This window comes from Hipposideros armiger, unplaced genomic scaffold (genome assembly GCF_001890085.2).
Source record: "Hipposideros armiger isolate ML-2016 unplaced genomic scaffold, ASM189008v1 scaffold_871, whole genome shotgun sequence".
NCBI classification, from domain to species: domain Eukaryota; kingdom Metazoa; phylum Chordata; class Mammalia; order Chiroptera; family Hipposideridae; genus Hipposideros; species Hipposideros armiger.
Genome location: NW_017732221.1, coordinates 321,951 through 347,303, shown reverse-complemented (window position 1 = coordinate 347,303; position 25,353 = coordinate 321,951). Strand labels below are relative to the sequence as shown.

Below are 25,353 nucleotides of genomic sequence, written 5' to 3'. Positions count from 1 at the left end.
AAATATATACATATATTTTTATAGATTATATAGATAACCGCCCCTCCCCCCCACACACTGCCTAGAAAAGAAAACTAGAAAAAGATAAACATAAAAAAACACATCAAATAGTTACTAGTGCCCAAATTGTCGCCTCCAAATAACATTTCCCACTAAGAAGGGCTAGACTGCCCTGGGTATTGGCTGATACCCATTTGGGGTGGTAATACACAAAATGAGTCTGGTATATCTTGCCATACCAAATAGCAAGCAAACTGTCAAAGACTGCTAGAGTCATGTCAAAAGGACTTAACTAACTTGAAGAGGCTACTCATGGCCAAAGATGAGACAGTTTGTGCAGTTATAGTAACTGAAACCATTAGAAACACTCGTTTAATCTATGTCATTCAAACAAATCCAAATGGCTAATCAATTACTATCAGAGGACGCTAGGAAACTTTTTTGTTTGTTTGTTTGTTTTTTGGTTTTTTGAAACCCAGAAATAAAGAGAAAAACTCAAACACTTATCTGATTTTTCTTATATGATCTATAACACTAGATAAATAATCAGATTAGAAGTTTTTCTTTATCAAAGAATTCCAGCTAAGAAATGAAGAAAGAATGATATAACCATATTGTGATCCTAAACCAAACACCTGGGTATTGAGCACAAATTGCTACTAATATCACGAAACAACAGACAAGCAGAGATTATGGCACTTTGATGGAAGAACACATCACCACTTATGAAATAATTGCCCCTCCCCCCCAAATTGAACATGAACATAAACCAAGTCTCTAGATCCACTACTAATTTATAAGAAATACAGAGGATAAGCAACTAGTTTTATAGTATATGACAGACAATCAATACAATTCATATCATGGAAAACCTACAAGATAAAATACTGGTTTCCTTCACTTAAAAAACAGCAAGAAGAAAAAGAGAAAGGAGAGGGAGAGACAGGGAGAAGAAGGGAGAAGAGAGAGGGAACTCCCCAATGGCTTCACACTTCAGTGTTGCCTTACAGCCTCATCCTCAACCGCCCCCCCCCCCACACCAGCCCCTGACCTAGCAAGGTCAGGAGGGAGTGTCTCGGAAAACTGAGACCGGGTGGAATGATATCAGTAAAGCTTCCTCAAAGGAGTGTCCTGGAAAACTGGGATCTGGAGGAATGATATTGGTTATCTCCCTTAGTTCATGGCCGCAGCTGCAGCTGCACCACCCTGGGGGTTGTGTGCATAGAAGTACAAAAGCACAGCACGTGTTGGAATACAATGGGGCTGGTTGATGGAAACTGGCCTTAGGGCACTTATCACACAGACTTTAGAAAAAATAAAAAAGTTTTACTCCTTTGAAGTTTCTTAATAAAAGCTTCACGTTGGTCCGATTAGGTGCTCAGTTCCAGAGAGAGAACTGCAGGCCCCTGGCCTCGTGTCATAAATCTACCTTTGTCTCTTGTATTTTCTTTCACCCCATGCCATCCCCTCTCACTCATCACTGCCTGTGCTGCACGGGATGTGGCACTTCAGAAGAAAAACAAAATTCCTTACAAAGGCCAACAAGACCCTTCATGGCCCCTGCTCCCTCCCTCTCTTCTGCTCTGACTTCAGTCTAATCAGACTACAGACTAGAACTTAAGCATATAAGACATACTCTTGCCTCAAGGTCTTGTTTTTTCTTCTTTCTGCAAAGTGTCTCCCAGATATCCGCATAGCTTGCTCCCTTTGCTCAAACGCCATCTTCTCAGTGAGGCCTTCCCTGACCATACCATAAAACCAAACACCCTTCCCCTACTCCCCATTTCGCTTTCCAGTTTTATCTTTTCACCGTAGCACTTATAACTTTCTAACATGCTACGTAACTTCTCATTTGTTCTGCTTATTATAAGATTCTTATCATTTGAATTTAAGCTTCATGAGGGCAGGAGTATTTGCATAAACAGTGTCTGTCTTAGAACAGCTGCTCCAATATTTATGCAAATCAATAAATCAGTTTTAAACAATGCAATGCTAAATTTTTCCTTAATTCTATGTTGTTTGGAAAATCAAATTTAAAAAATCTTATGATTAAAAAAACACACGCATGGTTTTCTTTTTTCTCAAAATTATAGCCTGAATCAAAGGTACATGTGTCATCGTTTTTTACTTAACCTCTGTGCTATCTCAATTGTCTGGTCCCAGTCCTGCAAGGCTAGTTGTAGTTTCATTTTCTGTACAAAAGCAGGAAGGAAACTTGGAAAGTTCACAATTATCTGGTTCACAGTCTCCAGGGCACCTGAATAATTCTGACGAATCTCCAGGCATTGTGCCTAAAGGGAGGAAAAAAGTGACATCAAAACTGTGATCATATGTACTAAGGTTCTCACAACAGTTATCCTGAAATGGGCAGAAAACTAGTGTTTAACATTTCTATGTTTTTGCTTTCTGGCTTTTCTGTAAAGAACAGTCATCACTTTTATAGTGACAAAAAAAGTTTTATTGAAACAATTTTAAAATATCACAGGATAAATAAAATGTTATATAAGTCATTTTGTTTTAAAATCCACTTTTACATACCTGAGAAATATGACTACAGGATGAAATTGTTAAAAATGGTTTGAGAAATGCCATAAAACATTTCTTTTTTGAGCAGACAATTGATCTTCTCAGAATAAAATATTTCCTGGATACTTACAAGTAGCATCTAAAACTAAAATATTTTGTTGTATCTTTTTAAAAAAAAATTACTTTCAGGCTAAAGAAGATAAGATTTTAAAGAATAAACGAAGTTCATACTCTCTCTACCTTAACATTTTCACTACTAAGAATTAGATTAAGGAAACAAATGAACCACAGTAAATAAGACCACAAAGAAGCATATACATTATATTTATGGTAGAATTATTTATAACAGAAAAAATAAAAGTAACCCAAAATGTCCATATAGGATTAATTATGGCATAGCTACCTAATAAAATTTTAAGCGGCCATTAAAAGTGATTATATAGATGCGCAGATCAATATTTACTGACATGAAGAGATGTCACTTACAATAATTTAACGGGTTGTCTCCAATTGTGATATTTACTTTTCATTCAGATATTACTGCACTCTGAAATAATTTTTTTACAACATCCATTTGTTAATTCCATAGTCAGAAAAAATAAAGCTATAAATTAGTTAGCACTTTAAGAACAGATAATGAGCCATATTTATCACATGTCAGACTTCAAAATGTGCTTCTGGATTTCCTTTAGGAATAAATTTAATCCTGAAATATCTCAGTTCAAAATAAGTAACCAGTCTCAATAGATGTACAGAACTGCAATATGTTCCTGAAATTAGTTTGAGATTATATTCCCATATAATTAAAAGAAAATGTGAAAACCAGCCAAAGATGTCACTATGTCAAAATAAATTAAATTTTTAAATAATTGACAAGAGCAAAATGATTAATATAGATGATTTTTTAAAATTACGTATACCCTTGGAGTTTGCCTAAATAGCTGGAAATGTAAAATAACAAAATCATGCATAAAAGACCACATCTAATACTTCCTTAGACCATCATCTCCCATATGAATGTAGAATACCATATTCGATGAAACTAAATTTGCTGAGTATTTGGTTCATATCATTCCGAGTTGGAATCAGACTAATGCAACCCTCCCGTTGCACTTATACAACAACAACAAAATAAATAAATGCATAGCTGAAATGGGTTATATCAGAAAAACAATTTAAACCAACCTTAACTATTGGAGGAAAAAGGTAAATCTCTCCTAAGCTGCTTATATTAACGCCTGAAATAGCCTTACCCTAGATTATCAACTAGCTTTTCTTTAAGGAATAGTCAAGAAAAACTTTTTTTAAAACTTGCTAAATGCCCAGTTCCTCTCGCCTGAGTAACTAGCTGTACTGACGGTGAATATCTGCACAAGCCCACTAATGCAAAAATTGACAGGAGTGACGTGGGGTCATTAGCGATAACCAAAGCACTAATAATCCTCTTCTTTTTTTATCCCTCCAAATGACTGCTTATCTAAGAGGCTGTTAACATATGAATTTAATTTCTTTTTGCTGAATCAAAAACTAAAAAAAAAAAAATTTTAAGGTGTTCAGAAAGCATGAATGGAATTAAAGAAAAGGTCTGAAAAGTAAACATTTCTACCTGCCAATGATTTCTTTTTGTCTGTGCAGCTTTTATTTCAATGAGGAAGAAATCAAATCTAGGTACACTCTAAAAACAGCAGAAAACATGAGTAAAAAGGCCCCGAAGTCCATCAGGGGTGGAGACGGAGGGCAGGCCAGGTGCGCATTTTACCTGGAGTGTGCCCACCAATGGTTTATAACGACGCTGCCAACTGCTCTTTCCTCACAACGTAAGTCAGATCATATTATTGCTCTTTTCGCTGGCTGCCTGTCCACCTGATTCAAAGTCAAAGCCAAAGGCTTTATAAAATCAGCCTCGTCTCTCCTCCTTTCCGCTGTGCCCACCTGCCCACACACCACCTTCTTGCCCTCTAGTCTTCACTACTGCTCTCCTCTTAGTTTCCTTTAGTGTCCTGGTCTAGCAGTGTCTTGAACGTGCATTAAGGTATTTGAACTTATTATCTCCTCTATTTATAACGCTTTCTCCCAGGTGTTCATAGGGCTTTAACCCTCACCTCCTATAAATAAATCTTGGCTCAACTGTCACTTTGTCTGACCATGCAGTTTCAAATTCCAAGTTCATACCCCAGCTCCACTTCTCCCCCTTTCCCCGATTTATTTTTCCATTACATTGTCCATCTTCTAATATACTACATAACTTACTTCCTTATTTTGTTTATTGTCTGTCTCTACCAGTAGATCATAAGCTCCATAAAAGCAAGGGGTTTTATTTTGCTCAGGGTATCCCCAGTATCTAGAGTGATGCCTCACACATATTAGACACACTATAAATGTTTGGGAAAAAAATAACATAGGAACACCAACACCAACAATAACAACAAAAACAATTAAAACAGGAATTGGGTAGGGAATACATTTCTCTGGTTCACTGTTCATTGTCCTACACAAATGCAAGTCCCTCCTAGAGTTGCAAGTTGATAAAAGGAACGTGAAAATTACTATCTTTTTTGAGCTACTTAGTTTTGTTGGGTTTCAACTATGTTATGAAATTTTAAAACATGATTTATTTATCCTAACTGCAACTCACCTTACCCAACAGAGCAAAAATGTCATTTCCATTTTGTAATCCCTCTTCAAAATATCTCAGTGCTTTTTTAGTATAAGGTTCTTTTCCTCTCGTAATATCAAGCCATGCTCTCAAAACCTGTCCCTGTAAAATAAAAAAGTCTCATCATATTTCCATCTTGGGGGGAAATGAAAGAAGTAAAGATTGATGAAAGAGGCAAGCCTAATGTCAATTTTTAAAAACTAGAAACAAAAATCACTCTACCAAATAATGTTACACGCAATAAAACTCTGTGCAGTAAAATCGCTTTCTAACCCTTGCCAGCCTAGAGTCTAGGGACTATTCTGAACTTTAGCCTTTAAAGTTACTACTTTGCTCAATGTTAATATGAAGAAGCTTGTCAAATATTCCATTAATGCTAAGTAACCAATATTCTTGCCTGGGACTTTGTCAGCAAATTATTATTAATAGTTAAACATAACTCAATACATAAATAAGAATGTGTGACCTCTTTGGGGATTAAATGAACTAAGATGAAAAAACAGAAATGCCTTGTTTCACATATACTAAAAATTAAGATAATTTGGTAATGATAGCCTTTAATCTGTGAGTAGTTTCAAATGAAAGGATAAATGGCCTCAGAAATTAAAAACTAAAGAATTCATGGAATTTTACCTGCAGCAATGTGAGCCAACAAGTTCTAAGGTTTAGAAAGAAGATGGACACAGGTTGATTATTTTTCTTTTTAATGTCGAATAAAAAATTGTGAAATCTGCTCTATCAAAAAAATCCCAGGTCAATTCATAAACTTATTTAACTATTTACCACCCTGTAGTTCACCTGAAGACAGATGCTACTACTAAACCGATGCTGCTCCCACTCACTAGACCAGCGTCCTTATCTGAATCGTTTCCACTGCTGTCTCTGCATGGGTCACTCCCAATCTTTATTTCTAAATAAAAAATTTCTAAACTTTTCATTTCTAAAAAAATTTCTAAACTTTTCTTTTTCCGACAGCTCATCTACAATCCCCACCTCACTGTTCTCCAGGGCCTGAAATACAGCATGTTTTCAGGCAAATGCATTACCTCCCTTTAAGGTTATCTTCTCATCCCAACGTAGCTTCCATTCACATTAACCAGTCTCTGAACTGTCCAGGCTTAAAATCTGAGACACATCCTTGATGATTAACACCTCAACATCTTTCCCAACTGTTTACAATCAGTTGACGAGTCTTGTGGGTATTTAGTAATTCTCAAATTTGTACCCACTGTACAATATTTAACGTAGGCCCTCCAAATCTTCTGCCAGAAAGCACTACCTTTTGGGGGGGACTGCATTCTAGGTTCTCCCCATGTTAGTTCATCCTATGAACCGTTATTAATCTTCTGAATATGTACTCTGGTAACACCACTGTGATGATTAAAATCCTTCGATGGTCTTTCAATACCAACCAAATTAGATATAATTATTGTACCTAGCCTTCAAGATCCTTCCATTTGCACCAATCCACCTCTCCAAGCTTCTCTTCCACCCTCTTCATCTATGTACCCCGTGTTCCCATTAAACGTGAGAGCCTCATTGTGCCCAGAACCAACACATATCCTTGCTCTTCTCATTTCCATCTCTCACTTCCCACCTTGGGAGTTATCGACTTCCCTTTTCCATAATCTTTGCCTATGGAAACTGTATCTTTCAGGTTTCAGCTCAAATGCTACTTCCTTCAAGAAACTCTTCTTCATTTTCCTAACACTTACAGATGTGGTCTCTCCTTAAGTTCTTAAAATAGTGCCTAGTACAAAGCAAGCAATAAATGTCAACTATTACTTTCCTGCACATTGTCATCACACCTATCTCATATCATTTGTAAATATTCTCATAATACTAGCCAGCTATATGCTCTATGACACTACTAGATGATTCATTCATGAAAGTGAAGTTTATGTGTTCCTTATCTTTATATTATTAACAGTGCAAATAATGGTGCCTTGTATATAGAGCAGCTCAATAAGGAGAGTGGAAGGGAAGGAGGGAACCAGAGAGGGAGCTTTTTAAGCGTTAATAAATACCATACAAATAAATAACCTTAGTGAACCACAATTTTATATAAACTATTAAAATAAAGCTATTAGTTATAAAGTGGGAATAACAAAGAATTAAACAGCAGATACTACTGAATATATAAATAACTTTCCTTTAATGTTACTATTTCAAAATTCAATAAACAGCTACCTCTTTACTACCATTTGACATTTTGATCATTCTGTCAATATACTCTCTCGCCTTATCGTGGCGACCAACATGCCATAAGAACAAGCCAGCGTGGTACAAAGCTTTCGGTCCCGCTTCTTTACGCTGTTCTTTCACTTTGGCATCTGATTCCAGAATAGCTTCTCTATCTAGGAGGGAAAACAAGACATCGAATAAAAATTCAATTGTAAGTCAAGTATTTATCATAGGTCAGATGAACAGCAGGGCAGAGAATTAAGTTCCTCTCTCGACAGCAGAACCATCTAATAGAAATAAAATGCAAGCCACATATGTAATTTAAATTTTTCTAGTAGCCACATTACAGAGGTAAAAAGAAGCCAGTCAACTTCATTTTAATAATATAGTTTATTTATCCCAATATATCTAAATCATTTCAACACATAATTGATAAGAAAACTACTGAGATACTTTACATTCTTTTCTTCTTACTAAATCTTTAAAATCCGGTATTTTATTCACTTATCTCATTAAGATGCTAAATTTTCTTCAGAAATGCTTGATTTGTACTTAAGATTTCATAAAATTTATAGTTGAAAAGATTCATTTACTTGTTGTTCCAAACATAACTTCTCCAATAACTTCTAAATTTAAAAGTAAATTAATTAGGATTAAATTAAAAAGTCAGTTCCTCAAACTAAACACAAGTGCTCAAAAGCTACGTGTGGTTAATGATCACTGTGATACACACTACAGATCAATAGTTTATGTCATTCCCAAGATGTAAAGGCTATATAAGCATTTTGTTTTTTTTAAGTAAGACTGAAAAAATTAGCAATGATTTAAAAATGATATAATTATTAGCAGCAAACCCAGTACTATTACCTGAATTACCCAATTCCCTAATCCATTTTTAAACTATGGAAACATGCCAGGCTACTGTCAAGGCCAGTGAAAGGCAGTGTAATTATTGTTGCCTACAGAGTTTAATACTGACTACTCCCTTAACCAGGTGGTTTACTTCTAATAACTGTAATCACCTCTATCAAATCTATTATATACACGTATGTGCTTAGGGCACAAATGTCAATTAGCTCCAAATGCTGGATCGAATCAGAACACGGATCAGTTATGCAGTAAGGAAGAAGAAATGTCAAAGTCGAGGGCTGTGATTCTAACAGACCTACCTTTCTGGAAATGGCTACAAGAAAGGTGTGTGACTCTTCCTTTTAACTCTGATGCTACAAATTTAAATTTAAATGTGGAATTACCAAGGTACAACTTCATGACATTAGGAAACAAAATCATTCCTGGAAGGCTACAGATTGCTTGGCAAAAAACCCTCCTTCTGCCCCCCCCCCTTCCTATACCTACTTGAACATCTTCAGACATTTTTATTAAAGCATCATGGCAGTTAGAAAAGAACTCATTAGTAGGGCAGGAGCAGGAATTGTAGTTTTCTGCCCAGATTTCTATCAAGTTCCTAATGAGTCATCAGCTGGCTGTGACACCATCTGCATAGGGTTGGCTCTTGCCAGGTCTCGGCTCAAGTTCTTACTGCATCACAGCCCTGTTATATTCAGGGCTTACATCAGCATTCAGGAAGAATGTGCATGAACGATCTAGGCAATACTGATGGACATCCGGGCACCTCCTGGACTCAAGCCCACTCAGCATCATCTACAGTGGAAAGCAGTCAGTACTCAAGGGTCTCTAAGCAATATTTCCGCCTCTATATTTTTAGTGTCCTGGAAATCACATTTCCCAAAAGAACCAATACTGTTGGGAATAATCAATTAAATGAAAACTTGATTCTATGCAGAAAATATTTTATAGTAATTTCTTTTCTTTTCTTTTCTTAAGACTAACTGGCTATAGCTCTCCTACGCAGATTCCCTGCTCCAGCTACACACACTCTTGCTGGAGCAGACGGAAAGGATCCACAGCAGGGCCTAACCCTGAACCACCCCATGTGTCTGCCCATGGATTTCCCCTCTTTGACAAATACACTTTATACTGTCATCCTATGTGTCCTTCAAAGACCAGATTAAGTTGCCATCTTTCACAAAGCCTTTCGATGCTACTCCTATGGTTAATAGTATAGTTGACCCTTGAAACAATGTGCTGACCCCACCCCATGAAGTTGAAAATCTGCATATGAGTTTTTACTCCCCCAAACTTAACTAGTAATAACCAATTGTTGACCAGAAGCCTTCCGGATAACATAAACAGTCAATTAGCACATATTTTGTAGGTTATATATACTACATATTGTTAAGAAAATCACAAGACACAATAAATGTACAGTACTGTATTTATTGAAAAACCTCTGTGTAGTAGTAGACCCATGCAGTTCAAACTGGTGTTGTCTAAGGGTCAATTGTATATACATACCATTTTCAATTAATTATGGACTTATTTGTTTTATTATCATTTTATGTAATAGTAACATTAGAATTTAATCTCTGGTTTTCATTTTCTTTTCTCAACTAGATCATAAACTTGATGTCATGGATCACGTCTTACAATTCTTTTGTATCTTCTAACTATATTTGGAACAGTCCTTTGCAGAAACTAAGCATTTAGTTAGATTTGTTTACTTGCTAAACATATCAATATTTTAAATAACGTTTTACTGATTTGTGCAAGTGGGTGTGGGAAGAAAGAGGAATGTAATACTTTGCTTAAGAAAACTTTGTTTTCTAATATTTAAGAACCCATTCTAAGGAATTTGGGTATGGTCTAATTATTTGAAATAAGACCTATATTTATAATTCTATTAGCAGTTACTGGGTATATATGGAAGAATACAGCGCTATTTCTTCTTTATTACCTATAATTCTGATATTCTTCTGACACAGTCATTAAGATACACTATATATTAAGACAGCTCACACAATTTTAATTGCTGATTTATGCATAAAGTTCCTTCTATAATGCAGTCATACTTCCCAACCTATTACTGGATAAACAGTAAATATCTTCCAAGAGTTAGCCCTCTCGGGGGATATAAAGGCCTTCAAGAAGCTTAAGATACAGAAAAGAGAAACTACATATAGCAAAGCTGGTTGAAGCAGAGCAATTTACATATATACACCTGTTTTCGGCTATTTTTTTTTGGTGGTGGTGGTGGGGGGGTTGTTTTTAACAATTGCTAATATACATTTATCTTTACATTAACTCAAACAATTCCTATGTACAAATGAACTTCTGTTATAGGATATAAGGAATATGAAAGATACATATTGTGTCATATTAACACACACATTTTTTGTGCTTGATAAACTTATAATCTTGTCAGGAAGATAAAACATTTATATCATAAAAACAACCTACAGACAATATTTATACAGTATAACCAGATTGAATGCTATGGTAATTAAGAAAACTCAAGATAAATTAAGAAAATATTATCCTAAGCATTGTACTTAAATACTCTACCTGGATTAGGGCTCATTTTATGGGCGTATATCAGTGCAAGTAGAGAACAAAGTGTTACATCTTGTTTATTTTTAATAGCCTCAAATTCTCGAAGAGCTTCTTGAGTTTTTCCTGAAAATCAAAATTATGATGTGAAAAAAATTATCTAAGTGCAAAACAAGAATTTAAAACTTCTGGAGCATGTTTAATAATTAGCACATACCTTCCATTAATGTGCCATAGGCATGATAAAACCTGAAGACGGGGTCATTACCATACCTCTTAATTCCTTCACTGGCAACAAGTAACACGTGATGGAAATACTTCTCTTGACAATAGTAATTAATCAAAGTCTAAAAGAAAATAAGAACTAAACATTACAAGGGGATTCTGGTGTTCTGAAATACCTAAGACACAGATATTAATCTAAAATCTTGAATAATCTAAAACTTAGATAATGTGATTTTTTTTCTTCCAAGTTCCTTAAAATATTGTTAAAGTACGGCACTCAATACTGAGGAATGCAGAACACAATGAACACAAAACTACTGAAATATCTCAATGTTTTCTAATACTTTCAATCTTTTCTTCTAAATCATTAGGCCAATGTTCCCTGTAACTTTCGCTCTGCTTCCCTCCTGTTCTCTAGTCCCCTTTTTTAGCCACGTTTCTTGAAAGTATGATCCGTACTCCATCTCCAAGACCCGCAGGACACATCTCAGTATCATGCAGTTCTCCTCCAGTGCCCCCTCCCTAAGGTCACAAAGGACCTCTTAGTTTGCCATAACTAAGGACACTTTTAATATCATCTTACTTGACTCCTGTCCAGAATTTAGTATCACTAAGCATCTATGAAAGACAGAGGCAAGGTATCATAAAAAGGACATGGATCTAAAAGCAAAACGTCCTGGTTTCAAATTTCTGGTCCATCTTATAGCACTTCAGTTTGCTCGTTTCTAAAATGCTGGTAGTCATTTACAGGTCACCATAAGGGTCAATTAAGACATTGTAAAACTCCTATTCTGAGAAAAAAAAAAAAGTTCCTCTTTACCCCATATGCTGATGAAATAAAAAATCATGTGACCAGCCAAGACTTCTCATCTAAACTCCAAACTTATCGTTCCATTTGCCCCGCTGCCCAAACCAGAGATCAAGTCATGGACTCCTCCTCCCTTCCCGTTTGCCCAGTCCCCTAAATCTAACCAGTCAGTAGGTTCTTCTGTTTCTCTAGCCTACTTCCCACTCACCATCACCCTATTACCACTGCCTTGGCTCAAGTCAGGTTGTTCAGTCCGACAAACATTTACTGACTGCTTACTAGTACCAGGCACTGGGCTAAGTACTGTGAATATGAATAGGAGTAAGACCTGGTGGCTCCTGCCCCAGAAATGCTTAAGTTTTCAAATGAGACTAGAACCTACGAAAACTGAAATACAATGTAGTAAATGTAAGAAAAGAGCTTGCAAGTTGCTTTGGGAATGTAGGAGAATGAAGATCAGGTGTCGGTAGGATGGAAGAGTCAAGTTAAGGGAAAGATTCTTGCTTGAGGAGGACTTCAGAGCTGACTCTTGATTTGCAAACTCCTACCTCCCAGCCCCACACACATATAACTCTTCCTAATCGCCTCTCATAATTCTTGAGGAGGGCATAGGAATTATTAGCCAAGCAGAGGAACTGTAACAACACAGATAAAAATCAGCAATGAAACACAAGGACAGGGTGGGATGGAGAGGACTAAGTCATTCAGTATTTTAGAGCAGGGATTGGCAAACCCTGGCTCGTGGGTCCTATTTGGCTTATGCCTGTTTTTGTATGGCCAGCAAGCTAAGAATGAATGGTTTGTACATTTTCAAAGGATTGAGAAAAAAAAAAAAAGAAGAAAAATCTTTCAGAGCCTGTGAAAATTGTATGAAATTCAAATTTCAGCATCCATAAATAAAGTTTACTGGAACAAAGCTGCACTCGTTTGTGTAAAAGTATTGTCTATGGCTGCTTTCATGCTACAATGGCAGATTAGATGTCACAGAGACTCTATAGCCCGCAAAGCCTAAAATATGTATCATCTGGCCCTTTATAGAGAAAGTTTGCCATTCCCTCCCTGTTCTAGAGCCTTAAGCAAGATAGGGATTATTGGATGACAAAGTTGGAGAGGAAGGTAGGGTCAAGAAGTATCTCATGTTAAGTGGATCCTCCATTCTAAGCGATGAGGAACCACGTTACAGTTTTTAGCATGACAGTGTTTTTATTAGAGAGTTCACTTGTGTGGTAGTACAAAGGACAAATAAATGTTAAGGTGATGGCAAAAATCTATGGGGGTGGGGGAAGGCTTCACAGGAAGACACGTAAAAATTCAGAAAGAATATCAAAAGATATTGCTGCCAAACTGTCCACCCGCTCATCACCATCTAACACAGCACACATTTTATTTATCTGCTTACTGTCTGACTCCTCCTGCTCAAACGTAAACTCCAAGATTGGGAAAGTTTTACTTAATTTTATTATTGCATGGCCTATTATCTTCAGGGCTTAGAACAGTGCCAGGAACATAGAGCCATTCAATAAATATTTGACGAATTAATTTAATTGAAGTTTTTTCCAGGCTTAGACTATAAAATGAGTTGAAGGCCGGGACTGCTCCGGTCTGCTCACCGCTACCTCCAGCTTCTAGTGGACACACAGTGAGCCCTCCATCAGTATCTGCTGAACGAATGAATCAGAGAACAAATGAATAGAGAAGGCCATCATCCTAAGAAGAAACTTCTTTTAATAAGTCTCATGCATTTTTCAGATCATTGTTTCTTAAGTGAACTGTCATTAACTAGGTGTTTAATGGATGATCCGGTGATAAACAAACTAAAACCATCACCCTAAAGACTCCTCCATTTTCAAGCCTATGTCTTAAAATTGTTTTCATATAATCTTTCCGTGCTCCTTCTACCGCCCAACGGGCTAGCTGACACTAGTTTCTTGTAAGTTACTAAAAATCGCATCCGGGAGGCGCAATAGGTGTCCGATGCTGAGCAAGCTTTCCGAGCAAACAGCAGACAAAAGTAAACGTGAACACAACTGCCGTGGGACAAGCACGCTAACGGCAATTCGGAAAGCAGCGCGCTGGGAAGGTTGCCCCGACCTCGAGGTTCCAAAGCGGGGCCCACGGAGGCAGCCCCGGTGATGCAGGCTACGGGCCCGCCCCGCCAGGCTGGGCACCTAGCGAACCAGAGTAGCCAGGCACAGCAGGGCAATGACGCCCTCGAGCAGCCGGCCAGCGCTCTCCCCATGTCCCCCCCAGCTCCCCGCCAACCCCAAACACACGTCCAACACCCTCCCGCTCACCTTCAGCCCCTGCGAGTCCATATCTCCCCAAAGGCTGGGCCGCGGGCCTCCAAGACCTGAGCCCGCAACAACCCAGCACAGGAACTAGGGGTCAGGGACCGCCGGGGAGGCCCAAACCCGGCTCTCACTCCCCGACTCCGCGGAGGGGCGGGACGAGGCGGGGCCGAGCCGCTATTGGCTGCTGGAGGGAAGGGGCGGGCCCTCGCTGCAGGGATTGCAGGGAGGAGGCGGGGGCCGGGCCGGGGGGCCGGGCTGGCTGAGGCTAGGTGGGAGGGCTGCAGGTAGGGAAGGGGACGCTACCACGATGGAGGGGGTGATAAACGAAGTAAAACAGGGAAACGGCCATTGCGGGACAGTGGGTGGGCGGGCCCCAAGTTATGGAATTTAGGAATAAAGGAAATAGAGAAGGAAGTGGAAAACGGGCAATCTGTTTCCCATCTCCGGTTACAAAGAAAGACACCATTTTCTACACATTTGAGTTGAGGCAGATTCCCGCAATGCGGCTATTTGAAGGCCTAACCAGCATAGAGAAAATCCTTTAACTTCCACGTGTAGTATCTGTATTACGGCCACAAGGTGGCGCAGTAAAATCACAAGTTTTTAGCAAAAGGGGATGCGCTTCTTGGGCTCATCTTTGCAGGCATTGCTGCAATCCAGTGTTTGTTGTTAAAATGCACATTAAATTAGTCCCCCCTCCCCCTTTTTTTTACAACCCTGATAATGAGGACAAGTTTTTTCGGGTTTTGAAAAATGATATTGCGGATTTTAAACTGACAAAATTAATCTCTATGCAAACTTTTATGTTTGTAGCCATCAGACATCTGTGTCAGCTGCTTATAGATTTCTTCAGTTCAGATAATTAAACTGAAATATAATGGATTAGATTTCCTATTTCTGCTTAATGATATTTTTTAAACAGCAGTTAAGAGTTGACGTGTAAATGACTTTTGTACAATCTTTTACATGGAGTTCAAATACTGATCCTAGTGTTAATTTCTAGTTGATGTGATTCGTAGATGTTAAATGTGTTGAGAAGTCAAAGAACATTAATTTTCTTCAATGCCAGGTAGGTTGAGGAATGACAATCTTGAGGGAAGGGGTGGCTACTTTCCCAGCCTTCAAGGCTAGGCAATATTTCTCATTAGCTTCCCATTAAAGAGCATTCCACTCAAAGAAGCACATATTACTTTCATGAGGATTTTTTGTTTGTTTGTTTACAACATTCATAGACAAGGTAAACATTCATGGTAATGGAAAACTGGAAATATCTACTGGCCTGATTCTCAAAGCAACGGTTAATCTGCACTTGGTGTGCAACAGAAAATACTACAAGCCAAGGTGCTCATCAAAGTTTATAATCTTGAACTGTATGCTTTTGGTTCCTAGTGAAAAGTTCATCTGAAAGAAAATAGCCAACGATCATGGTGAAAGGAACAAAGGATCAAGCTACCTTTCTGAGAGCTTTAAAGTCTAAACATGGGAAGGCTGCACACCTAAACCATATTGATTTAGCCCTTTATAGAATTTCCTTCATTGAATTTGGTTCTAAAGTTAAATTATTTAGCAAAATACCTGATGCCCGGCACTCCGTGAGTGATTGTTGATTGAAAACTACTTTGGAAATTTGATTTGACACTCCTGGTAACCTGATGTTCCCTGTATAAGGTCTCATGTGAGAAGGTTCTTTTGGATCTCAGGCCAGGAAAAACTCTGTTTTCCCTAAAAAAAACTGATGTGTTCCTTAGCTCAAGCATTTCTATTGGCACCCTTTTGCCTACAGACGTTTGAGTCTGGCATCTAAGACCCTTTACCTCATTGTTTTTTCAAGCCTTGTCTGTTATATGCTGCTTCACAGAACCTTCATTCCAGGCAAATGGGACAACCATTCCTTCTTCCAAGAATGCAATCCCCTACTCTGCTCTGAGTTCTTTCTTCATCTGAGTAAAATCTACTCTTTCTTCAGAGTTCACATCAAATCTCACTCTCTATGGAGCCTTGAGGGATCACCATAACTGAATAGATATGTGGGATTGCATGGTATAATGGCTAAAATATGGTTTCCTATACCTGAGGTGGAGCTCCTGTTATGCTACTTATTTCTGTGACACAGGGACGTAATTCTCTGGGCCTCATTCTCTTTATTACTAAAATGAACTAAACACCTAAAGACATAAAAATTTCCTGACACATGATAGGCATTCTATAACCAATAATTTCCATTAAATACATAGTGCTCTGTAAGATTTTAAAACATGTATATTCTTAGTGATATAGTTATGGTGTATTTGCTTGTTTGTTTGTTTGCTTAATCTTCTCTATGAAATGGTGAGCACCTTAAAGCCGTAGTATAGTGTGGAGGGTATCAGCTTAGTCTTCATGGAATATTGCACGCCATAGAAGGGAATGGGTTCTTGCCATCTGTGGCAGAATGGATGGACCTGGAGGGCATTGCTGAGTGGAGTGTCAGACAGAAAAAGACAAATACCATATGATTTCATTGATATGTGGAATCTAAAGAAAAAATAAACAAACACAACGGAAACAAACTCACAGTTACAGAGAACATTTTGTGGGTTGCCAGATCGGAGGGGTGTTTGGGGAATGGATGAAAAAAGGAGAAGGGTTTAGGAAGTACAAATTGGTAGTTACAAAATAGTCATGGGGATGTCAAGTACACCATAGAGAATATAATCAATAACGTTGTAACAACTATGTATAGTGCCAGGTGAGTACTAGATTTATTGGGATGAACATTTTGTAAGTTATATAAGTATCTAATCACTATATTGCATACCTGAAACTCATATAATATTGTATGTCAACTGTGATTGAAAAATAAAACAAATATTTTTAAAAATACCATACATTTGAGTCTCATATCAAGCATGGTGTCTACTGAGGTAAAAAAAGGTGATTGTCTTAGCTCATCTCTTTAAAATTTTACAATTTTATTCATTTGTGTTAGGGAGAAGACAACAATGGTCAGTCACTTGCTTTTCATGTTTCTTTTGCTAAATGATGCTATGGAGAAAGTTGAGGAAGTGATCTTAGTTCTAACAATGTACTGTTTAGTTATTCCTTCATTCACCAAATGTTTAATGAGTGCCTACGGCAAAGGACAAAATTCTTGTCCCTTCCCTCCTAGAGTTTAAAGTCTAGTAAAGGTAGACAGACATTGAAATAGATAGTCACAAAAGGAAATGAATGAATTACAAGTAGTGATAGCTTTAATAGCTGTTTAAGGGAGTGCAACAAGAGACTGAAATGAGTGGTCTCTGAACAGGGTCAGACTATACATTCATATCAGCAGTTCTACTCCAGGGAATCCTTCCACTCAATTTCTACAACTGACTTCTTTTAGACCACTGTATGATACTTTGTTTTTCTTTAAAAATACCTGAGCAGCTCAGATATCTGATAGCTAAGAACTTCTGACAACAGGAAATTTGCTTCTTGTTCACCTGTATTATCAGGTGTGTAAATGTTTCTACCTCATGTATTATGACAGAGACTTACCAGGAGAGTTACTTTTTCTAGGTTTTCTTGGCAATATCTTGACATTTTATCTATGCAAAAGTAGGAGACAGAAGACACAGAAAAAATAATTTCAAAAGATTCTAGTATTTTGAAATAAAAAACATTATTTTGCCACACACAAAACTGGAAAAAAAACAGCTATGAGAAAACTCTAAGAGGTGTCAAATATGTCTATTACTGATTGCGGTAATGGTATTATGGGTGTTTGCATATGTCCAAATTCATCAAATCATACACATTATATATGTGCAATTCTTTGCATATCAATATACCTCAAAAAAGATGTTGTGTGTGTTTTTTGGTTTTTTTTTAGCTGAGCCATCCTGCCACCTTTTGGCAGCTCAGCAGCAGCTCAGCTCTGGCTGGGCATCGAACCGCTGTTGCTCAGAGCTCAAACTCTTGAGCGAGCTCTTAACCAACTGAGCCACTCAGCCGGCCCTAAAGTTGTTTTTTAAAAAAGAAAAAAAAATTAAATGTTTATAACTGTGATATACAGAACACCTTGATAAGATGTTGTCTGCCTTTCCTTCTACTCCTTTAAAGAATCTTTTCTAGTTGATAGGAAAAGAACAACGGATAGTGCTAACTCCCCCCTCTGCCTGGTGTGACTTTAAGGCAGAAAGTACACCATTTTAGATTTTACTCACTTAAGTCCAAGTTCACATCGGAAAAATCTTACCCAACATAAATTCACACTGCACATATTTTAGACACGCTATTATTTCTGGAAGTGCAATAACCAGAGCTTTGTTCTTATTTTTATCTTAAGGTTGAGAACAATCAGGCCTTAGCTTTCTAGTAGTCTGATTCTTTTTTTTTGTAAAGATTTTTTTTTTTAATTGGAGAATTGGGGGATGGGAACAGCACTGGGGAATTGAGGAAAGGGGAACAGACAAATTGCTGTCTTTTTGTTCTTCAGTCTAGTTATGGAGGACATTGCTTCACTGGCCCAAGTTGGCACCATCATTGCGCTCTTCCTGGGCGAAGCAGATCAGTCGCCGGCTTCTGGACGGCCACTCACTGCGGCTGCTGGCCGCTCATGCTGGCTGCTGGCTACACATGGTAGCCCATGGCAACCCACTGCAGCAGGGGCTGCAGCCTACGCCATCGCCGGTGACTCGTGGCAGCCCAGCTCCAGGTTGAGCTGTTGTTCAGCATCTTAGCTGTAGAGGACTGTGTCACTGGCCCTCATATGTGGGATCTGAACCAGGGCCCTCTGGCATCCCAAGCCAGTTCTTAACCAATGCACCACTCGGCCGACCCTAGTTGTCTGATTCTTAATAACTTTGTTTATGGCATGGTTACCAAGTAGTCACAAACACTCCTTACAAGCAATACATACTAATGTAAAATGTTGAGTTTACAAAATGAAATAAGGGAACAGGGACTTCATACCCAGTAGACTTGAAATTATGCAGGATGCTACACGTTAGTGTGATCTTCCTTGGTTATATGTAACATAATTTTTCTCATTGATCTTCCATTCTCTGACTTTTCCATTGGTCTCTTCCTTCCCCCGAATCCATTTCAGCATCTCTGTGTTAATAGCCACTGTATATCACCTCTTCACTGAGTTGCCACTTCCCAGCTTGTCATCCCAAAATGCTTGCCTTCAATAGCTCTATTCCCCCAGCATGATTTCTTTATCTATAAGAAATTAGACCATGAACATAAGGGTACATATATCTTATGGATAAATGTTTTCAAATTCTTTGGGTGGATACCCAGAAGATGAATTACTGGGTCATATGGTAATTCTATTGTTAATTTTTTGAGGAACCTCCCTATATTTTCCATAGTGGCTGTACCAATCCGCATTCCCACCATGACCAATTTATGCATTATACACCATGACCAGGACATGGAAACAACCAAAGTGTCCTACGGATGACTGAATAAAGAAGATGTGGTACATATATACAATAGAATATTACTCAGCCATAAGAAAAGATGAAATGTTGCCATTTGCGACAACATGGATGGATCTTGAGAATATCATGCTATGGTGAAACCAGTCAGATGAAAAAATAGAGAACTATAAGATTTCACTCATGTGTAGGCTATAAAACCGAAAGCAACAAACAAACAAGACAAACAAAAATTCTTAGACACAGACAACAATTTAGTGGTTACCAGAGGGAGAGAGGGGACAGGAGAGGTAGAAAAAGGTAAAGGGGGTCAAATATATGGTGACGGAAGGAAAACACAGCGCAATACACAGATGATGTGTTATAGAATTGTACACTTGAAACCTATATAATTTTATTAACCAATGCCACCCCAATAAATATAATAAAAAATAAAATAAAGGTATCCTGCCTGAAAGAAGGGGGAAAAATAAAAAATTAGATCAGAAGCACATCAGAGAATCACTTCCCACTGATGCATAGGGCATTCCCTCCGCTTGAAGGTACCCCACTCTATCTCCCTTGGGAAGAGAACCTTTCCCATTCAGAGTAATGCCTCATTACTCAGAGCTTAGTTTCCTCTATGATGGCTGAGGAATTTTTTTTTTTTCATCCCAACGTATCCAGATATTCTCTCTTCACATTCAGTTCCTGGTTTTTCATTCACTGGATCCTCCTCATTGGCTCGACCACTGATTTCAAACAACTGGAGCTCACACCCCGGGATCCCTGCTCATAAATTCATTTATAACTGGGCTTTAATTTGTAGCTGTGTATGTTTTCCCCCCACATTTTTATTTGGAAAAATTTCAAAATAGGTAACAATTGGAGTCCAGTGGACACCCCTAGACTCACCAGCAGAGAACTTTTCTGAGCTGCTGTTTTGCCTTGCTCTCCATATTTTCTGTTTCCCTTGACTTCTGTAGATCGCTGGGTCATTAGTATTTTTGTAGCTGGATGGAATCAAAAGACTTCAGAGCTGAGCTGCCAAATAAGGTAGCCACTAGCTATGTAAGACTGTTTAAATTTATGTTACAATTAATAAAAATGAAAAATGAAATTAGTTGCACTGTCTACATGCTAAATGCTCAGTAGCCACATGTGGCTAGTGGTTACTGTAAGAGACAGCAAAGTTAGAGGACATTTTCTTTCTCTCAGGAAACATTATTTTACAGCACTTTAGAAGCCTTTTGGATCTTTTGCAAAGTACCAAGTTTATTAAAGAAACGAGTCTGGGTTTCTTGGTGGGGAGGAGGAGTCAGAGCAGGGCCTCTGAGGCAAGAGAGGGAGGAGACTTTTCAGAAATGGAGACAAGGACAGAAACCAAGAGGGTCCTGTAATTTTAGGGAACCCACCCCCTGATCTGTGGCAATGTCCCCAGAAGGAGGTGAAGCCTCAGATAAACGATTGCATGGTGTGCCCAGCAGAGCTGCGTCTAGGTCACTGACCTCCAGGATCCAATTTAACTTAGACAATAAGGATTTCAGAAGAGGCTATGATGGCCTGCAGAATCACTTTCTGAACACTGTGCAACCCTCTTGAATTCTGGTTGAGTCCTGGGAGGGAAGAGTGTTGTACCACTGAGCGAGAATTAATTGCCTGACAATCCAATGGGACTAATGCTCAGCTTTGGATTTTATTAGACTTAAAAGAATAAGAAGAAATAGAAATGTCTCGCACATCTAAATTTTAGGACTGAGTTTCAAGCCCACTTAAAAATAGAGAAAATTGTCTTTGGTGATTATTTTAAATTATATATATATGTAGGTCACGGACAGCAGGATTAAGTGGTAAATCAGAAGTTCAGGTGAGGACATAATTTTAAAATATTGTTATACATTTAAGTGGCAAGATTGAAGAGGCATGGAGTTCAGAAGAACAGCCTGAGCAGAATATACAGGTTTGGAAATCTTCAGAGTATACATGTTATGTAAAATCATTAAAGAGCATGAGATCACAAAGACAATAAATATAAATACAGTACTATAATCAACTAATGATGAGTTCCTGAAGGCCTTGAACCTTACCAGGCTACCTACCACTAAGCTAGGGTTTCCCAGACTTGCTGATCATGGGACTCTCCTGGGGGCTTGCTATAGCTTTCTCTTAGCCCATTCTAATTCAGCATAACTCAATGGACATTTTCAAGCCCCTTTCTGGGGATTCTGATTTAATTTGAGGTGACACTTGGAACTTTATTTTTAGCTACTACCCTGGTAGGTTTTCAGGATTAGATGAGCTTTTTTAAAAATTGTGCTAAGATTGTTGAAAGATAAAATAGGTTTGTAATAGGTCCAGCGACTTGGCAGTCATCACACGGAAGTTGTCCTTGAATTGATTTGGACATTAAAAGCACATGGAAATAGTTAGGTTTTGGCATGGGGAAAGTGGAATGTCATGAAGTCTTAAAACATACCTGGCCAGTTTTATACTAAGTTTCATGTAATTAACTGCCTGTGTTTTATTTTAGCAAATCATAACATATGACAAATAGGGCAACCTCTGCTTATTTGAATGAAGTTTGTTTTCACTCTCCTTTTATCTGAAGGAAATATCTCTACGTACTCTAACGATTTTCTATAAATCCGGTTACTCACCTCCTTCCATATTTATAAGTTCATAGTCTTATAGTTACTATATATGCTCTAGCATTGCACCTATTTTAGGTTATCAGTCATTACAACACAATAGACATGTTCCTTAAGGGAAGGCAAAGGGCTGCACTTATGACTGAGGTAGAACAAAGGTACGATCTGTTTGCCTTTGGAAATTTGTGTTTTCTATGACTTCAAGAAATATTGCTGAACAAGACATTTCTTCACTATCCTTGATGAAAGATGAACATTAATAATGCAGAAAAGAACCAAGCCAAGTGATGTTGAAGAGAAAACAAGGTTCAGAAGCCCTAATTCCTTTTAGAGGAATAAATTTCAAAACTCAATATTTCCACCATAGCAAAGAATGACATATTATATAACTCGTAAGTTCTAAAGAGTTAAAAATAAACTTATGAAATATTTATGTATACACCTCTCTATACCTATACCTACACTTATGCCTACGTTTATTTCTTTTTTGTTAATTAAAATTTATTGGGGTGACAATGGTTGGTAAAACTATGTTTATTTCTTATAAGTGTATGTACTCTTATTGATGTAATATATGTTCATTTAAATGTTTGTTATGCATATATCCAATATTACTATAGCATATTAAGGTCAAGTTTCATTCATAACTTTGCAGAGTTTTATTATTTTATGTATTTTACGTATAATGACAGCCCTCATATATATATATATATATATATATATATATNTATATATATATATATATATATATATATATATATATATATATCTTAGAGGGGTAAACATCATTAAAGGGACAATTTAAAGCAATGCTAAAAATTAACTGATTTGTTTATTTACTACATATCTATTGAGCACCTTATTTATGCCTGTTGTTCTAGCATAATTATTAAGTCTCCTCCTGTACTCTCAAAAGTGTCCAGATTTGGACATATATATCAGAATCCCATAGAAATTCACAGGAGAGAAATTTATCTTCCAGTAATAAGAAACAAGGAAGCTGTCACTGAATCCTAAGAAATGGGTTTTGTTTCCATGGGTAGAAAGAGAGATGAGGAAGGTAGTCAAGGCTTATGTTTCATCATTGCTTGCTTGTTTATCCAAGCAGCTTCTTAAATGGAAGCTACTTTCTGTTTCCTTTACTTAAAAGTAAAAAGTTTGCCCTAGCTAGTACCTTCGCTTTACATTCACTTCTTTTACAAATGTCAATGATTCTCCATCACCATAGGTCAAAGCCAAAGTCTCAACATGCATTTAGGGATCTTCATCATCTGGCCTCTGCGTGTCTCTTAGTCACTGGCAATGTTTACTTTTCACTTCAGCAGTATTGAACTCTAAACATGCCTTCCTGTTTCTCATTCCCATATGTGTCTTTGGTCATTATCATCAGGGCAAATACTTACATAGTCATTGTTAGATACTTGGGACTGTTGATCTGAAAACTTTACTTGTATTAATTCATTTAATTCACTTAATAATTATTAGTACCTTTTTACAGATGAAAAAATAGAGGGAAAGAAGGGTTAAGAAATTTTCAAGGTCATTCAGCTAGTAAGTATTGGGTTGTTGGAAAAGTCATGATGTATTTTTCTATGTTTTTGTTGCAAAAATGTGTCATGACTTTTCCAACAACCCAATAGCTAAACTTTGAATCCAGACAAGCTGGCTTCAGAGGCTATGCTTTTGACTACTATTGTACAATATTTCTGCTGTTTGGGCTGCCCTAGCCCTCTGATTCTTCTAACTCGTATTGGAATTTACCCTGTTATAACCACCCTTGTATTCTCCCATAGTTTTTCATCTATTCCTTTATATACTCTGTAATTTGTACTTACTTCTTTTGCTGAGCTAGAAGGATAAATCAAACAATAACAGATATTGGGAAAGCAGGTTGACTTCTAGCTAGTATTATTGGTAGCTGGGAGGGATAGAACATAGACAGAGAGGTTTTGGACATATTAATTTGAAGGTTATAGCTAAATATGCAAAAGTATAAATGACCAACAGAAAATTGGAATTGCAGCACAGTCTCAGCAAAAGGGCTGATGCTGCAGTATGAACCTAAAAGGAAAGAACAAATTAATAAATCATACAGTCAAAGAATCTAAAATATAAGACGAGACCTGGAATAGTTTATTTAGTTTTATGGAAGACAAAGGAAGATGCGATTTAATGAAGGAGGTGGTGATGATCATCACTGTCAAATTCTAAAAATCCAAGAAGTATGATAAAGACTGATTAAAGGGCTGGCCAAGTGGCGTGTTGGTTGGGAGCTGGCTTGGGACGCCAGCGCTGAGCAGCAGGGCCCTGGTTCGGATCCCACATGAGGGCCAGTGACACTGCCCTTGACAGCTGAGATGGTGAACAACAGCTCAACCTGGAGCTGAGATGCCTTGAGTTGCCGGCGAAGGCGTAGGCTGCAGCCCAGTGCTGCAGTGGGCTGCCATAACCTACCGTGAGTGGCCGGCAGCCACCGTGAGCTGCCAACAGCCTCCATGAGTGGCCGTCCAGAGGCTGACGACTGATCTGCCTCACCTGGGAAGAGCACAATGATAATATCAACATGGGCCAGTGAAGCGACGTCCTCCACAACTATACTAAAGAACAAAAGGACAGCAACTTGTCTGTTCCCCTTCCCTGATTCCCCAATGCTGTTCCCATCCCCCAATTCCCCAATAAAATCTTAAAAAAAAAAGACTGATTAAAGATGATTGAATTTGGCTAATTGTGGACAGATGGAAGTAAAAAACAAATTTGAGAGCATTAAAGAGAGAAAGAAGGTGCTTTGGAAGAATAAAATTTGGCATTGGTTTAGTATTTGAATCTGTTCGTCACAGTTTATTTCACATGGCTTGAAAAGGAAGGATAAAACATGTATCTTAATGCTTTCCAACAAAATATACAAATACTGTGGCAAGCTTAACACAGGAAAGTGAACTCATTAATAGTTTAGTGAGCAAATTGAATTTTCTATAACAATATATTTTTCATGAAGAATTTACCCTTAAAATATAATTTCCTATAAATTTATTTTGAGAAATTTCTGGTCTCCATACCCTTATAAATAAAGGTTGCATTCCTGGAAAACAAATAAACAAGCAAAAATGCTTCAGTTAACAATTGAATAGTTCTGCAAATATCTTGCTCTTCTAAGTAAACATTAAAAAGAGGAGATGTAATTCATTATAACCCAAAACAGAGTAAGTACAGCTTTGTCCCA

At 37.7% G+C, this 25,353-nt stretch overlaps 1 protein-coding gene across 6 annotated transcripts in view; it reads right to left on the bottom strand.

Annotated features, from left to right (window-relative positions):
* The window catches only part of TTC21B (tetratricopeptide repeat domain 21B), a 66,128-nt gene extending 51,891 nt beyond the window's left edge, over positions 1 to 14,237 (bottom strand). For 3 of the 6 annotated variants that reach the window (XR_002122477.1, XR_002122478.1, XM_019629856.1), the window contains exons 1-6: positions 14,102 to 14,237; positions 10,992 to 11,121; positions 10,790 to 10,900; positions 7,373 to 7,539; positions 5,162 to 5,284; positions 2,134 to 2,291 (exon numbers count right to left, since the gene is read on the bottom strand). Coding sequence is in view for 3 of the 6 variants with exons in the window: in XM_019629856.1 (XP_019485401.1) it covers positions 2,134 to 2,291; positions 5,162 to 5,284; positions 7,373 to 7,539; positions 10,790 to 10,900; positions 10,992 to 11,121; positions 14,102 to 14,122 (710 nt within the window). In the remaining 3 variants the exon portion in view is untranslated. Of the gene's footprint in view, positions 1 to 2,133; positions 2,292 to 5,161; positions 5,285 to 7,372; positions 7,540 to 10,789; positions 10,901 to 10,991; positions 11,122 to 13,417; positions 13,469 to 14,101 lie in introns of those variants that run through there. The other 3 variants (XM_019629857.1, XM_019629858.1, XM_019629859.1) reach the window with 3 other exon arrangements.
* Between the last annotated feature and the right edge of the window lie 11,116 nt (positions 14,238 to 25,353).